This window comes from Enhydra lutris, unplaced genomic scaffold, assembly GCF_002288905.1.
Source record: "Enhydra lutris kenyoni isolate GAN:26980312 unplaced genomic scaffold, ASM228890v2 scaffoldscaffold33, whole genome shotgun sequence".
Classification (NCBI taxonomy): domain Eukaryota; kingdom Metazoa; phylum Chordata; class Mammalia; order Carnivora; family Mustelidae; genus Enhydra; species Enhydra lutris.
Window position 1 is genome coordinate 5,223,736 of NW_019154117.1, and position 18,555 is coordinate 5,242,290.

At 33.9% G+C, this 18,555-nt stretch overlaps 1 protein-coding gene across 1 annotated transcript in view; it reads right to left on the reverse strand.

Annotated features, from left to right (window-relative positions):
• The window catches only part of LOC111153517 (Janus kinase 2), a 150,052-nt gene that overhangs the window by 20,651 nt on the left and 110,846 nt on the right, over positions 1-18,555 (reverse strand). The window contains exons 11-19 of the mRNA XM_022512573.1: positions 17,611-17,797; positions 16,782-16,909; positions 14,597-14,731; positions 13,227-13,314; positions 9,412-9,539; positions 8,532-8,670; positions 6,655-6,806; positions 6,358-6,508; positions 5,378-5,514 (exon numbers count right to left, since the gene is read on the reverse strand). Of these exons, the coding sequence (XP_022368281.1) occupies positions 5,378-5,514; positions 6,358-6,508; positions 6,655-6,806; positions 8,532-8,670; positions 9,412-9,539; positions 13,227-13,314; positions 14,597-14,731; positions 16,782-16,909; positions 17,611-17,797 (1,245 nt within the window). The remainder of the gene's footprint in view (positions 1-5,377; positions 5,515-6,357; positions 6,509-6,654; positions 6,807-8,531; positions 8,671-9,411; positions 9,540-13,226; positions 13,315-14,596; positions 14,732-16,781; positions 16,910-17,610; positions 17,798-18,555) is intronic.

Genomic DNA, 18,555 nt, shown 5'->3' on the forward strand with positions numbered 1-18,555 from the left:
CGTGGGCTTCACCCCGGTTAAGCCTCTGGAGCAATGTCCCTCAGCAGAACTGACTTTTAAAAGTCCTGATTTTGTGCTCCGCTGCTCCGCCGCTTGCCGGGAGCCGGCCCCTCCCCCTGCGGTCTATCTTCCCGTCGCTTTGGATTCACTTCTCCGCCAGTCCTACCTTTCAGAAAGTGGTTGATTTTCTGTTTCTAGAGTTGCTGTTCTTCTCTTTGCTCTCCCGTTGGATCTGTAGGTGTTTGCAATCTTTAGATAAGCTATCTAGCTGATCTCCCACTACCTGAAGTAGTCTCAGCCTGCTACTTCTCCGCCATCTTGACTCCTCTCTTCCCTGATTTAAGTTCTAATAGCAGTGGAAAAAATGTCAATTTTGTCATATTCCTGACAACACTAAACACTGTAATTTTTCTAAATCTTTGTCACATTGATAGTCAGAAATCAATCTCACCGTTTTAATTTGGAATGCCTCTATTTTCTTTTGGAAGAAGATAAAAGCAAACACTGAGAGTGAAGAAATAGATTAAGGACAAAAGGGAATGAAAATGTTTGGAATGGGCACCACAGGAGAAATCAAATCAGGGAGAATAAAAGAACTACCAATAAAAGAGTCCTAAGTACCAGCCAATGTTGGAAATCAATTTGCGACAGAGACAATAAACATTTATATCTGACTTGTTCTCAGTGTTTGAGAGATGAACACTGGAATGGAAAAAAGTAATTGATAATTTTATTGCTCCTATACAAGTAAACAACAGGAAAAGTAAAACAGATCATCAAGGGAGGGAAGGTGACAGAACTATGAATACGAGTAGAAGCAGAGTTTAAATGGACTACCAGGAGGTTTACCTAGTGTAGAAAAGATGGTAGCTAACAGGCTTCAGGAAGAAGAAAGGGTCAAAGACACTGGCAATAACAGAGATATCAAAGAAGGATTTATCTGTTGGGGAGAAACTAAAGATACAAAGTTATACTCAGAAAGGGAGATTTCAGGGTCTGATATTCCGTAAGAAAATTACTATAAGGGATTACAGAATTCAAAGTGCACTCATCAGCAGAGACACAGATCTGAGGTAGAAAGGTTGAGGAATTTAAAAAGGGTATTGAATCGGTGCCCAAAATAATGGCAGAGGCAAGGTGAAGATGAAAGCAGTGTGTACCAAAAGTACTCAAGGAATGTGGAGCATTAACCAAGATGCTGGCCAATGAGGAAGAGGGAATAATAACAATATTCACATGGGACTAAAAATGATGCCTGATAGTCTGATGTTTGAAATGTAGTAGCATCAAGGTCCAGATCTGTGTGTCCCAGATCTGGACCAGGTCCAGATCTGTGTGTCCCAGATCTGGACCATGGAGGAATAGGGAATAAAGAGGATTTTTTAAAAATTTACGTTTTAACTGAGGTGAAGAGTAAAGAATATAAGTATACGAGGGCACAAGTATAAAGTAAGATCACAAAATTACTCATTTTAGAATTCAAGTAGCAGAAGAAAGGTTTTGCAATATTTTCTTAGCTCCCTTTATGAGTATTAAATTAAGATAAATCGTTATTTCTGCTGTCTTTTTAAAAAAAATACAGAAATACGTGCTCGCTTCGGCAGCACATATACTAAAAAATACAGAAATAATTTTAAGTACAAATCCCTCCTTTGAATATTTTTGCCATGCTGCTAATTGAAAAGAATAAAGAGACACAGTATACCAAGAGCCATGTTTTTATAAAATGAAAAGGTGACACACAAGCACTTTTGTAGGGACAGCATTTTGGATTTAGATTCAATAAGGCAATACAAATAGCTAGACAGTCTATGAACATATCAATTTTTTCAAATAAGTGAAGATGAAGTGAAGTGAAGATGAAATTAATATTACAATATTAAATGCAGCTAGGAAATACCCATATAAAAATAGCTACCACTAACTAAAGACCATACTATTTTCCTTTCATTTCCTACAAACTAAACTAGTGAGAAATACATTTTGAAAATGCCATCCTTTGGGGCGCCTGGGTGGTTTAGCTGGTTAAGTGACTGTCTTCGGCTCAGGTCATGATCCCAGGCTCCTGGGATCGAGGCCCGTATTGGGCTCCTTGCTCAGTGGGAAACCTGCTTCTCCCTTTCCTTCTGCTGCTCTGCTTGTGCTCTCTCTCTCTGTCAGATAAATAAAAAAAATCTTTTAAAAAAAAATGCCATCCTGAAAGTCTCCTTGATTTACATTATTTTTAAAATAATGTTAAATCCAAAGAACTATGTAAAAAACTAAAAATGTTGAAAAGCAAAAGGAAATAACTCAAAGCTGCAATAATACAGAATGTTGTAAATATAGTATATTCACTTTTAGAATTATGTTTCAAAGAATGCTCAACATCACTAGGCATCAGGGAAATACAACTCAAAACCACAATGAGATACCACCCCAGTCTATGAGAAAGCACATTAACATTTAATAAAGAATAAAGGGGTAATTATGAAGAATAAGGAATTCTCTAAAAAAAGAAGCATACCCTAATAATGCCTCTGATACTCCTGAAAATAATTTAATAATATTCTTGTATAAATAAGTAGACTACAATTTATTGTGTAACTGTTTAACTTAGGAATACTTTCTGGATAATTTTAATTATCCAGATTACTGATTACTGAATAACACCACAGTGTTGTACCCTCTTTTTAAAAAATTCTTAAAATAACCAAAATAAGGCCTATGTTAGTAGAATTTTACACGAAAAAGCAACCTGTAATTAGAAAATTATGTGATATCTCAATATTTGAATAGTTCATAAATATACATGAAATTACAGTATTGACATTTCTACCAATTCACATATTATGAAAATTTTAGAAATTGTGATCAGTATGAAATTTAAATACAGTATGTACTTATCACACTGTTCTCTAATTGTTAGTTGTGATCCACCTCCTCTGTAAACTCTACTAAGGCAATTATTATATCCCATATCCACAATGGCCAGCAGAGTACCTCACATTTTATAAGAACTCATCATTTGTATATAAAAGCCACATCATTTCAGGGGAAAAACCCAAAAATCTAGAAGTAATTCAGATCCTCTTAAAGATGTCTTATTTCTAGACTGCCCTTTAAATGTTCATCCACTGGTTTAAAAAGTCTGACTCCTGAAGTGAAGGAATCCACTTTGGATCTTGGAATTTGAAATGTCCTTTTTTCCCCCCCTAGAAAATGGTTTTAATCAAACAAATGTTCATATATTCATGTTCATATTAATATCTGGGAAAATATAAAAGTATAAGAATTAAGATGCTTATTAAAAAATCAACTGAAGATAATGAAATTTCACTTTAGATTCTTCCCTTTACTTCAGGTAAGTTGAATTTTATTTTCTAGAACTTCCTGTAGAGTCTACCAAAAAAGACCTCTAGGATATATAATATACAGTAAGGCTGGATCTAAGGATGACAGAAATTAAATGGCTTGTTCATAATAACAGAAAATAACTTTAAGGTTTTCATGATTTTGTGATGACTAGTGACTATGGTTACTAGTCTAATGACGAGAGTTTCTGGTCATGAAAATATCTGCATATAATTAACAATAAATCAAGATTTATTCAACAATAAACCCATGAATAAGTCATGTTACACTAATTTCTGCCTTTTCCATAAACAATTTTGCAATGTAGCTCCTGATGGAAATAAAATAATTATTTTCTTTATCTCTTCATATACTATGACTTGCACCAAAAGGTAACAGAAGATAATGCAACTGAAGTGTACCCACGCAAACAAAAACAAATACATAAGTGAGATAGCAGAGATAGCACAGGAGTAGTAACAGAGGAAGGATCTGATCTCACATCTGCTACTATCTAGCTATTTGATCACAGACAAGTTACTTAACCTCTTTGGACCTTAATTTTTCTCATTGTGAAATGAAGATATTATTCTTAAGTTGAAAGGATCACTTCCCAAACTGTTCTAAAGATCACTTTCTAAGATGTCAATGGATAAATTTTGGGGGTGGAAGGTAAGGGAGCAAAAGACAAAAAGGTTTAATAAGTTTTGGACACACTGTATACTAATAAGAAAGTGATGCTCTCAATAGCCTTATGGCCAAGATGCACAGTGTGGTCGGCAGCCTCTAAGATACCTTCCAATGTTCTCTAACTTTGACACTCATGCTCCTTTATAATCCCTTCCCCTTAACTGTGGGCTGAATTTATCGCCTCATTTATAATAAACAGAACATGGCAAAAGTGGTGAGATTACTCCTGAGATTAGATTATAAAAAAACCATGGCTCCCACCTGAGGTGTCTGCTCTTAGCTGCCATGCTGTGTGGCAGCCCTGCAGAAAGGCCCCGTAAGTAAGATGGGAGCAGATATTTGGAGGCCTGTCAATAGCCATGTGAGTGGAAGTAAATCTTCCCCAAGTCAAGTCTTCAGATGAGATGGCAAAGCCTGGAAGACAACTTGACTGCAGTCTTGCGAGAGACCCTGAGCCAAAACCACCCAGCTAAATTGCTCCCAAATTTCTAATTCCTAAACTAGGTGACAAGAAATGTTTGGTTTTGGCTGTTAAGTTTTAGAGTAATTTGTTACATAGAAATAGATAACTAATAGACCCAAAATGCCTGGATTTTCTCTTTCCAGTGTGTAAGCCACAACAAGATACAGGTCTACACTAACAAGCTTAGGAGAAAAAAGAAAGCTTACCACTTTAACTGGACTTGTTAAGAACTACGCTTTTCCTGGTCTTACTTAAAATACATAGGCTAGGCATGACTGTGTGAATTTTAGCAGATAGAGACTCTGTCTTGTTAACAAACACAGTCCAGTCAACATCTAGACTCTGGACAATGAGGGTAATTATTTCACCCTGAGATGACTAAAAAAGGAGACTGGTAGAAAAGTTTAATGATCCCTTTCTTTATTGTGTAACTAAAGCACCTCTACCATGAAAGAGTCCCATAATCAAATCAATAGGAGAAATACTGCCTAATTATCATCCATTTACAGATGTTCAATGCACATTACATGTTAAAGATTCCAAAAGGTTTGTCAGTAAAAAGAGCTATTTATTTAACACAGCATTTCTCCAAACTAATGACTAAACCTTTTTTTCTTATAAACACTCCCTAAATTTTGTGTAAAGTGAATCTTAGAGAATCTCTAAAGACTTTTTCTTTCCTTTCTTTTCCTTTCCTTTCTTTTTTTTAAGTAGGCTCCATGCTGGGCCCTAGTGCAGGACTTGAACTACTGACCCTGAGATCAAGATCTGGGCTGAGATCAAGAGTTGAATACTTAACCGATTGAGCTACCCAGGTGTCCCTAAAGCCTTTATTTTCTAAATAAAATGTTGTAGGATTATATGCTATATAAAAAGCTTCTGACATCTTACCTTGCCAAGTTGCTGTAGAAATTTCAAGTGTCTCTCTTCAAATTGTGTAGGGTCTCGGTCTTCAAAAGCACCAGAAAACCCTAGGGCACCTATTCTCATATTTGGTAACATATCATTTTCTGTTAATAGTTCATAATCTGGAGAAATAAAGTATATTGCTACCATAAGCTGGCAAATTACATTTTTTGAGTTAAAATGATATATATTCAAGCTAACCAAAATAATCAGAATGAGTCAGAAATACTACATACAAATTGACAGAGGACAACTCTAATAGTTTAAGCTATATTAATGACAGTCTTTTTTTATTACCCATAACCTAACAGGCTTTTAAAAAAGACTTTTGCAAAGGATAAATAATTTCCAACATAGGCAGTTTTGGTATTTATAATATTATTTTGACTTTTTTGATGAGAATGGCAAGTAGTATTGGAACAGGAAATACCTATGGGTCAGACATATAAATTTTATATTTACATTTTATAATGTATAATGTTTATAATGTACATTCAGCTATGTATTTTACAGGACTGGATAAACAAAAACAAACCTATTTCATGTTTAGAAAACCACTCAATTATAAAATATACAAGCAGTTTAAAAATTGATTTTAAAAAGTCAAATAAGCCAAACAGACTTCGGGAGTACAGTATTCATTAACTGGTAAACTAAAACGGGGTTTTTGAAGAAGAACTCTCCATTAAAAATGGAGAGACTGTTTAACCAAGAGGAGTAGAATATGTATAAAATAGGAAAAGTCATACGAACATAAGAAACTAAGAAGATCTAAAAGACACTATACTGTATACCTGAAACTAATAGAACACTGTATGTTAACTAACTGAAATTAAAATAAAAACTTAAAGAAAAAAGACAAGGAACTTCCTGCAAGAGATTACAAAATTAGTAAAGATTTGTTAAATACAATAAAGATAGAAAGATAGCTGGAATTTCAGTAACACTATTCCATCAATACGTACCTGGAGTAAACAAACTATTAAGATCTCGTATGATGGCTCTGAAAGAAGGTCTGAAATCTGGTTCATAATCCATACAATTATTAATAAGATTTGCTAATTCTGTCCACTTTGGTGCAGGAAGCTGGTGCCTATCTTCGTAAAACTGTAGCTTCTATAATTAAAGAACCAGATAAGAATAAATTGTAGAATGTGATATCAAGCTTATTCTTTAATGACAGGCTAGAAAGATACCAAGTCATGTGAATGAAAATCAAGGATCACAGAGTAATTCCAACGTCACAGTCAATAAAAACTTACTCTTTGAGAATCCAAAGCACTCAGAGGTTTATCTCCTCCACTGCAGATTTCCCACAAAGTGGTACCAAAACTCCATTTGTCTGTTGCCAAATTTAGATTTTTAGGATTTTCAATGCATTCAGGTGGTACCCATGGTATTCTCTCCTGAAGAACTTTTAAATTATAGGAACAAAGTATGGTAAAATAGTTCCCACAAGTAAACAATTTTTTTATATGCAGATAATTTTCAAACTCATTTGAATAATCAGGTCTTTTTTGTTCGGAGTTGGGTGTTGTGTGCCTCATACAAGCAGGTGTATACACTTAGGAGCTGGAAGGGACCTTGGAGAGCATCGAATTTAATATCTCAGATTAAACAATATTAAAACTGAGACCTATAAAGACTAAATAATTTGCCCAAAGTCACAAAATTTGTTAGTAGCATGGAGAGAATTAGAATTTTACACAACAAATCCTGGATCATCTAAACTTCCTTCCATTAAGTCACCATGTCTCATCTCGTGTCCATGTCTCAACTCGTGTCCTACTCTCTCTACCCCAAATTTTTTCCATAAAATTTGTCCTAAACTGCCTTTGGATTTTTTTTTTTTTATATTTCTTTACAATGCCCAAGTAGTAAAGGTAATGTTAACATCATTCTGAGCTGTTCTAATGACTAAACAGCAGTGGCAATTCTAACTTGTACATGAGAAAAGAAGGACCAACAGACAGATGAATGACTGAATTATACCAAGATACTATGAATACAGAACTGATATAGGTAGTTTCTACTAAGATCAGGGAACTTCCCCATAAAGTTGCTACGGTCTTTGACCCCATCAGAAAAACGCTATTCAAGGAAGGAGGGAACAATTTTAAATCCACTTTCTGGTAGTCTGGCATGGATGCACAGATAAAGCAAATAAAATAATATACAAGAATGAAGGATAATCTGTTTTATGTTTTCATATATTTTGCCAAAGCAATATGAATATTTTTGCTGTATAATTAAAAGATTAAAGAGTACAGGTTCCTTTCTCTTTAACCACATGAATAAATTTTCTCTTTCTTCATTTCCACTCCAAAGAGTAAAATTTTCCTGAATATACATTTTAAGATCCTATAACATTTTCTGCTGTATTATCTGTCTTCACCGTCAGATAAGCTATCAAGTTTCAATATTCTTGGTTCAATAGGATACATCAATGCACAGAAGTTTATCAATTTAAAGTCTGTGTTTAGAATATGCAATTAGAGAAATTAGCTAAGATAATGAGATATAATTATACCATTATTAGTACCAAAAAAAACTTTCAACTATGTGACTGAAATTTTTACTTTAATAGTGTTAAAGAGAAGGCTAACAAACACAAAAGAAAGATGTTTTCTAAGTTTTTAGAAGTCAGAATTAGCTGGATAATTAAATAAGATCTCAAAGTAGATAATATATCTTCTCAAATTTTTACTTAGTGACTGAAGAAAGAAAAATTTACATAATTTACTTGTGGTTCAAAAATGTATTAGAAAACGTCACATTAAAAAATAGATAAAATCTGAACTTCCATTCAAGTAGGGATTAAAACTGTTTTAAAAAATCATCTTGCAGTCCATAATAACATGCTTATAAGAAAGAAGAAATGGAGAGAGACTAGGATGTAACTATAACTTAATTTGGATTGCTAAAAATGGTGGTTAAGTTTTCTAATTAATCAAGAACATGTCAATAACAGAGCTTGAGAAAAAAATCAACAACATGCTTTTTATACTATTCTCCAAGTAAAGATGTGGGATCACTAGTGTTGTACACCTTAAACTAATGTAACGTTGTGGATCAACCACATTCAAATTTAAAAAAATTAAAAAAATAAAAAGTTAAATGCGTTTCCTGTAGAACTTACTGTCCTTTGGCAAAACTGTAATACTAATACCAGGATCACTAAGTTTGATGAAAGGAAGATTTCCTGTCTTCCTGTCTTCTTCTCTGATAAGCAGAATATTTTTGGCACACACATTTCCATGAACAAGTGCTTTTTCTTCCTAGTAAAGTTAAATGCACAGACATTCAAATATCAATCTACAAATATTTGAAAACTTGTCCCAACATGGATTCAAAGAAAAAAATACAACAGTATTAACTAGTAAACATTTCTTTGGACGCATGCTTTGAAATAAAGGTTTACGGCAGCGCTGTGCTTTCTGTTTTACTTTTCAAATGACACAACAATCTACACCCATAATGAAAAGAATATATTAAAACTACTCAGTGCCACTTCACTTTCTAAACCTGAGATTTTAAACAGTACGCCTTTCTAAAAAGTAAGTAAATATTGTTTCTGTTTTGCGGCCAGACACAGGTGCACTCTGAGGAGTCTGACCACCATTCTGCTTCTATGGCAACACCGCTTTCTCACCGGATATAATGTCCAATTGCCCACAAATACCCTAAGAAGGCATTTTCTGTGGGGATTTTCTGCTATCCATAAGTAACACAACAGGTTTCTGCATATTTTTGCATATTTTTCTGCATATTTTAAATTCTCTAAACCCAAGTGACACAAATTGTTCATCAACAATGTTAAGAGATTGATAAAATGACAAAACTCTTCCAAAAACATGATTTTATATAAATAAATATATGCTTAAAATAACCTCTTATCTATTTTTCAATGACTCAGCATTTATTTAATGTATTTCTTGGTCCTGAGTCAAGAACCTTTGTACATTGCTTCATAAGACAGAACAGTAAGTTTTTGATAGACTATTATACTTATTACTTACTAGAAAATGCATGGCCCATGCCAACTGTTTAGCCACTTCAAGTTTCCATAATATATTTATAGAATTTTTATTCTTTTTCAGATATGTATCTAAGGATCCAAATTTTACAAACTCTTGAACCAGAATATCTGCATTAAAATATAAAAACAAAAGGCTCAAGTACACTTACGATAAAAATATATGTAATTTTAAAATTATTTGTTATTATATTATATGTGGGTATTATAGGTAAAGAGATTAAATTATGCAAAATTCATTAAAGTAAAGAAAGCTTAACCACTATACACCATTGTATTCTGGGGTTTAGTTTATTCACAATAGCAAGATGGTGAAATCTAAACAATTACATATATACAATATTATATACAATTACATATATTATATAATTATCTATAACATATAATATATGTTATATACTGTCATTATTATGTTACTATATATTTTTATATTTACATATATATATTACTCCAGCATACCTCTATGTAGTAGTACTAAGTTATAGCTGTTTTTTTTTTAAACAAATGAAAATTTCTCACCAAGTTAACTTCTGTTCCATGAAACTACAGTAGTGTCCCCTGCTTATCCGTGGTTTTGCTCTCCACGGTTTCAGCTACTCGTAGTCAACAGGTTCAGAAGTAGATGATCCTCTTTCCAACTTACTGTCAGAGGGTAATAACCTAATGCTGTGTCATATTGCCCACCCATGTCCTTCACCTCATTTCATCTCAGCACACAGACATTTTATCATCTCACATCATTACAAGACCAAGAAGTGTGAGTACAGTACAAATACGATATTTTGAGAGAAACCACATCAACTTTTATTACAGTAGACTGCTATAACTGTTCTATTTTATTATTACTTATTGTTGTCATCTCTTAATTGTGCCTAATGTATAAACTCAGCTTTATCACAGATATATATATATATATATATATATATATATATATATATATATATAGGAAAAAACTTAGTGTATATAAGGTTGGGTACTATCCTCAGTTTCAGGGATCCATTGGGGGTCTTAGAACAATATGCTGCAGGGCGCCCGGGTGGCTCAGTGGGTTAAAGCCTCTGCCTTCGGCTCAAGTCATGATCCCGGGGTCCTGGGATCGAGCCCCACATCGGGCTCTCTGCTCAGCAGGGAGCCTGCTTCCCTTCCTCTCTCTCTGCCTGCCTCTCTGCCTTCTTGTGATCTCTGTCAAATAAATAAATAAATCTTTAAAAAAAAAAACTAACAATATGCTACAGACCAAAAGGACTACTGTATTTAGACATCAAAACTTCCTGAGATTCTTCTTCTATACATAAAAATTTACAACAATGTCTATTTTTGCAGGCATTAAGGAGAATTTGAGTTTGAACTCTATTCATCCTTTTAATTTATGCTGCCAAAAAGCAAAAATTAGTTTTGTACTGCTTTATCTTTAGAAGTGTATTTTAAATACACTATTAAGGTATGTTTTGCTTCTAAAAAGTCCTCACTGCCTTTAAAACAGATAAAAATCCCCAGCCCTATTAGTACTGACCAAGTTTCCAAAAGCCAAGACTGTTTCTACATTAAGACATGTTATTTAATAATTAAACTGGGTGGAGGGTTTATTTACAGTCATCTAGTACTAATTTGTAATGCAATAAGTTCAGGTTCTCAATTTCAAATCTAAATTTATTGAGATTATTTTACTGTTTCTAATGCTTAATAAACAGTAGGTTAATAAATGAGAAAAAAATTTGGGTTTTTTAATTATAAAAATGGAAATTAAAATAAAAAAACAAAAAAATTCAAGCAAAAAGTTTAACCACAGCATCACAATATATATATCTTTAAAGAAATTCTGACAGACTTTCACATCGTAATCCATGTTAATTCCTGGCCCAGTAAGTTAAGTGCCTATACTTCACCTTGCCTATGTTTCACATTTGTTTTTTTGTTTGTTTGTTTTTTAATTAATTTTTTTATTTCCAGTGTTCTAGAATTCATCGTTTATATACCACACCCAGTGCTCCATGCAATACGTGCCCTCCATAATACCCACCACCAGGCTCACATTTGTTTTAAAATGAATGATCTTGGGGCACCTGGGTGGCTCAGTCATTTAAGCATCTGCTTTGGGCTCCAGTCATGACCCCAGAGTCAAAGGATCAAGTCCTGCATCAGGCTCCCTGCCCAGCGGGGAGTCTGCTTCTCCTTCTCCCTTTGCCCCTCACCCTGCTTATGTGCTCTTTCTCTCTATCATATAAATAGACAAAATCTTTTAAAAAAATGAACTAAAGTGCATGCTCTTGGGGCATGAGGTGGCTCAGTTGGTCAAGCCTCTGACTCGGTTTTAGCTCAGGTCATGACCTCAGGGTTATATGATTGAGCCCTGTGTTGAGCCCAGAGTTGGGCTCTGTGCTAGGCGTGGAGCCTGTTTGGGATTGTCTGTCCCCATCTCCCTTGGCCCCTCCTTCCCCCAGATAAAAGTAAAAATAAAAATAAAAAGCATGACCTTACCTCAAATTTTGATTTTCCTTGGTCTAAAATTAAAATTACTTAGTTCTCACTTGGTATGTAACAACTTTGTTGTTAGTGACAAAAGTTAGTAACTTTGGACCTTGTTGGGTAACTAAAACAAATTTAATGAATGCTTTGCTGCCCAAGGTTAATTTAGAGAACAATCCATATACTAATAATTAAGAACTGACCACAGGTAAATTTATGGCAAGTGTCAAAAAAAGAAAGAAAAGAAAAAAAAACAATAAATATCTAAGAGTTACAATGAACAAAAGCTTAATAAAACTTTTTTATGTGGCATTTAAGATCTATTTTACAGATACAACTGATTGTTGTAAGTCTCATTATTTTATGTATCATAAAGAAAAACAATTGAATTATGACATGCCATCGACTTTATCACACTTCCCAATTTCAGGTATTTTTAAATGTGAAAAAAGTACATCACAGAATCAATGAAATAAACCTAAAAGCAAGCATAAGAACTGGAATTACTTGCTCTGAAACACTGTTTTCAAACTTTAAAAAAAATTTTATTTCTTTCTTCCCTTAAATGGAAAATTATGAGAAATGTCAATCAATAAAAAAGATAAATACAGAACTACTCTAGCTGGGAATAAGTGAGCAGAAGTCTCCATGACTGTAGTTAGATTTACTTTCACTTCATCAACCCCGAGATAACTGAAATATCTCCACAGAACAGATCTGAAAATCACTGCCTTTGAAATGATTATCAGTTTTCAAAGATATATGAAGAAATATTGCATAAGTATGGATGCATATTTAATCTACATTATGAAGGAAAATGGAGAATTACATAAATAATTTTCTGAATATAAAGTTCATGAGTTTTTACAAACTGTCTAAATTTAGACATAGAATATACTGAATATCCAATCATTTTAGTCAGTTCCATTAAAAATTCAGTCTATCATTTATTTTTATGTTTTTTTCAATAATTCCAAAGAAACTTGTACTGAAATAGCTAGTTATTCCAGTGATACCGAACCAGCCATAATTCGTATTGCTATGGTTACGAGGAAAGGTTGTAAGATGTTTGTTTACTCTAATACTCTACTATTTGGACATTTTAACATAAGGTATGTTAACTGTCTACTGCATTTTAATTTCATTAAATGGCTTCCTTTTTTAGAAGACATAACTGAACAGTTTTTGATTTCAACAATATTTAACTCTTCTTAAATTATGGTTTATAGTGATACTTAGTTATAATCCTGAAATTAAATTTTCTCTATAAACAAAAATAGATGCTCTGAGAAGGCATAACATTACCATAAGGAAGTCTGTAGTTTTACTTACTCTCCTCCCCACAGACACACACTCCATAATTTAAAACTAGATGCTTGTGAGAAAGCTGGCTCATCATGCTTGCTGCTTCAAAGAAAGACTAAGGAAAAGAAAAACATACAAAAAATGCAAAAGAATTATTTTGTCTATAAATGTTCAAAGGTCAGAAAGATACTGTCTGCTGTATGAGAAATGCACTCTCTCCTATTCCCAGCAGGACTACAGATAAGGCTGTGTTGGTTCCCTTATATGGACCTGTGACTGCTATCAACCTCGATGCTAGAGTTCATTCTGAGGAAACCCCTGAGTAAGCCTGGAATAAGAAATAGCAAAGAGAGAGCATGCAATAGTGGCACAGGGCCACATAAATGCTGCGAGATCAACAGCCTTGGACCCCCAGCACCTGGGAGAGAGCACAGAGGCAGACACCAGAGACAGTGATAAGGGACTCAAGTAAATGGATGAGAGCTTCAAATAACTTCTCAAGGGATTAAGAATGTTCTCTGTGCAGATAAAATATGATAATTATGTCAGGAGACCAGCATGGTATGACTATCACTCTAACTCAACCAACCTTTGACTAGAACTTCTGGGACAGTTGAGGAAGATCGAAATCACCAACACTGTGGTATTCTGGATTAGAAAAACACTCACTCAGATGTTTCATGTCACCTTCCACTAATATCATTTAAGACATTTTAAATGTCCTAAGTGTTTGTATGTCATGTTTTTGATGCCTTGCTATGTTAAGGATCCTGGCAACTAACGACTGGCTTTCTGCTGGCTAGCATCTCTGGATAATGTCCAGAGCCATCAATATTTCACCTAGAGTGTCCCTTAGTACAGTGCCTGTCAAAAATTTTAAAAAATAAGCTGTGAAGGAAATCTGTGGGACCCATAAAACATTGGAGAGCCAAGTTTGAAAGCTCCTGCCTTAATACATGCAGAGATGTACTAATACCCATAATACAATGTTAAGAGTAATTAATTTGGAAATAAGTTATTATCACAAAAATTCTAGGGAAGCCTTGGTGGCTCAGTCAGCTAAGCTTCTGCCTTCGGCTCAGGTCATGATCCCAGGGTGCTGGGATTGAGCCTCACATCGCATGGGGCTCCCTGCTTAGTGGGGAGCCTGCTTCTCCCTCTGCCTGCTGCTCCCCCACTTGTGCTCACTCTCTCTCTGACAAATAAATATAATCTTAAAAAAAATTCTATAATTTCCTATAGCCTCCCCCAGAAAGCATCCTCAGAAAGGTCCTTGAAATAATATAATTTCAAAAATTACAGTTTTGAAGAGATCCATGCATGAATGTGTTCTGTCAATATGAGAGCGTATGTTTAAATATCAGAAACTACATAAGCTACACAAAATATATACATACCTCGGAATAGTTTCTGTGAGCTTTATCCAGAACTTTTAAAAGAACTTCTGTTTCATGTAGTTGACCATAATCTCCTACTTCTCTCCTTATACCTTTAAAAATTTTTGTAAAAGTGCCTTGGCCAAGGCTTTCATTCTTCAAAAGAAAAAAGGGAAAAAAAAAAAAAAAAGAATGAAGAAAGATGTAGGAATTAGGAAACATGTTTAATGACAAGAGTTTTTAAAAATCCATGAGCAAATACTAATTGTATTCTGTAATAAAAGACAGAACAGAAGGATTAATGAATAAAGTACATTTTGGTTCTACCATGTTCTTAAACCCCCTGAAATTAGCTATAATTATCACTTTATTTTTACAGTGTCAGTGTTTACCTACACTTACTTATATACGAATACTTCTGTCTGCCTCTCGTAACAGAGAAGGCAGTACAGTATGGTCTATGGAGGCAGAAGGTGGATTGCTCCTCATCACCACTTCCTAGCTGTGTGACCTCAGACAGGCTTAATGTATCTCTCTGGGCTGCAGCTATCCTGGTCTCCTCCTCTGAGGAATGGGAAGAATCATTTTTCCATAGTGTTGTTATGAACAATAAATGAATGAACACATGAAAGCACGGAGTACAGTCCATGACATATAGTAAATGCTCAATTAAGTGTTCGTCATTACTACTATTACTAGAACTTCTTGCATGTCCTTACAATTGTTGAAAGCCTGAGCACTAAAGTAGTGCCGCCCGTGTTCAAACTGAAGCTCTACTGTTACTAGTTTTGTGACATTAAGTCATGTAGCAACTCTTTGTTTGCTGTTACACACATGGGGATCCCTATCTTTATAATTCTGTATAATTCTATCTACTTTTTCTTTATGGGACTCAGACATCAGTTGGTCTTTCTCATTTTCCCTCTCCTTGTCCCTGAAGCTCTCTTTCATAATTTCTATTTCTTCCTCCCTATCTGCTGTTAACTGAGTAATTTTCAGGTCTATTTTGTAATTCACTAATTCCCCCTTCAATCATGAGTAATCTGCTTTCTATCTTGTCTGTTTTGTTTTAATGTCAATGAGCATATTTTTTCATTTCTATACTTTTCTTTCTCCAAATCATTCTGGCCTTTTTGATAATGTCTTGATTCTTTTCCATGTTTTTAACTCCATTTGTTTCTTTAAACATGTACATGTATTTTATCATGTCAATCTGAAAAGTCTGTTATATGAAGTTCTTGGAGGTCTAATTTTGATGTTTGTTGGTCTGCTGACTCTTGCTTAATCCTGAGTTATTTCCGTGTATATTTTAAAATTTTTGACTAAACACTCATGTTTAGAGTAGTTTATTTGAGGGGATCCTGGATGGCAAAGGTCAAGAGTAAGTTCGTTCAAAAAGATTTTGTATTTGCTTCTTCCAAGCATCACAGGGTACTACTAGGAGAATACTTCTTTTTATTTTAATTTATTGGCTTAGGGTTTCTCAGATTATGCAGATGGTATAAAGAAATCTAAGCTGAAAAGCTTATGGTTACAAATTCTCAGAAGACACTTTTTTCCTAAGAGCCCAACTAAAACAGACAACACTCCTTTTTTTCTTTTTCTACTGGGTGAATTTTTCATAATCCATGTTGTTTCACTGAGGATGTATTTACTTGAGGGTCCTGACTTTATTCAGAGACGGTCTCACTTTTAACTCCTGGTCTTATGTAGGTCTTAAGGCTTGGCGCTTCTTTGTGTTGCTTTTAGATCTTAATTCCCTTGATTAGTGAAACTAATCCCCACCCCCTAACATGTTCCACAGCCCAAACATCAGCTCTAAGCATACTCTGTCTTCAGTTCCTTAACTATTTTTAACACCTTGCATTTCCCTTACTTCCTTAAGAACTTGAGAATTAAGACACAGGTCTTTTTGTAGACAAAGCTTTTTAATTTTTAAATTAAGATTCACAAAGGAATATTTTTAAATTCTTAAAAAGAGAATAAAATTCCTTTCTTAAAATAATTAGTTTAGCTAATTTCTAACTAAAGTTTGGTATCACATTTGGACAAGAAATAAAAATATTTAAACTGAAATAAATTTTTGAATTTATAGGTTTAACAGAATAATTCCAAATGTCCCATGAATGTAATGTGGGATAGGAAGTTAAGAAAACAGTTGTTTTAAAAGGACAAAAAAGATAATAATTAGCACCTAATGACTTACAAACATCAAATCTTCATTTCTGATTTTGTGAAACACCATTTGGTTCACATTATTATGCCTCTGTAATGTTGGTGATGTGGGAACATCAGAAACGCCACTGGTTCTGAAGACTAGAAGGTTTGATTTATCTGATACCAAAAAAAACCAAAACAAAACCAAAAAAAAAAAAAAAACAGAAGAAAAGAAGCAATGAAAAAAATGTATATAACCAAAATACATTGAGGATATAAACTGCTCCAAAGAAGAAAATAAAATTTGTTCTATAAATAAAAAACACTTAACAACTTGTTAATTTTTTTAATAAACAAATTTATTTTAGGAATTTACTCACTGAACTTTGATATATTTTAACGAGTTATTTGAAACTTTCAAAATTGTAATGATTCCCTCAATATAATTTTTCATGAATAATTTAATAATAATTTTTAATAAATCTGTTACTTCAAGGATTTCCAATCTTAATATCTTTATTTTAAAAGCATAGAAATTAAAATTCTAAAAGAGTATGAAGGTTTTACTTAGAAAAACATAGGAGAATCTGGTAGTGAAGTCTTTCATAGTTCAGTCAGTAAGTGATGGATTTTATACCATGCAGTTACCATTTCTTAAATGCCATTTCAGAATTAAAGGATTTCAGGTCATGTCTAGACAACCTAAATCAAACTGAACAATCCTATCTGAGGATGCTCATATGAGACAATGAGACAAAATTCTGTTTTTTCAAGCAGCTTCTTTTCTATTTCCTTTGAAAGCAATATACTGAAGATGCCTCCTACCATACAGATAATCCATGATGAGTATTTTAAAACTAACAAGAAAATTATTTTACCTTTCAACTTTGGGGGACAACATTTAGTAAACTGGAAAATTATACTGTCTGAGCGAACAGTTTCCATCTGGTAGCAATTCAAAAGATCTTTAAGGTTACTGAAGTTCTTCTTGGTCCCACTGAGGTTGTATTCTCCATTCTCATTCTTTGTAATCAAACAGTGCTTATATTCGATGGCATTTTCTCGCTATATAAGTTGAATTATAAAAGAAACAGAAGGCAAAATCACAATGGTCAAAACAGTAATTATTGTGACAAAAATGTTATCACAAAAACACCCAACAGAACATTTAGACATTTGAACTCTGAATCTTAATGTAGTACTGGTATAGGGTGATAGGAGTGCCTGGTTCCTCAAAAAGGTATCTGATGATAATTACCTACCCCTACCATAAATGGCTTAACGGTCGATTTTCTCAAAAAGCAAGTAAGAAAGCAATGGTAATTAGCAATAATAATACTATCCTTAATGGTTTTCGGTCATTTACAAGATAAAATCTAAAACTATTTTACATCATAAGGCCTTCCATGAGCTGGCTTCTGATGCCATCTCCAACTTCACCATCTACCATTGCCGACATACAACCTATGTTCCAGCTATACTAAGCGAATTCAAAAATTTCAAGCAAATGCCATGTTGTTTCATGCCTTGATAAATGTACATGCTATCTCTTTACCTATGAATATATATCCTCTCCTTCTGAGCAATGGACTTTTAGACATTTCTTAACAGCCAGTTCAAGTATCTTCTTTTCTGTGAGGTCCTCCTTAACGACCCTGACCTCACCTCACAAGCAGAGGTGATTACCCATTCATTGTGCCACTACTGTATCTACACAGCTACCTCTCATATGGCGATTTTAATATTCTTCAGCTTTTCAATGTCTGTTTTATGTACTATACGATGAACTTCTTCATCTATTTTTTGAGTTTCTTACTAGCATA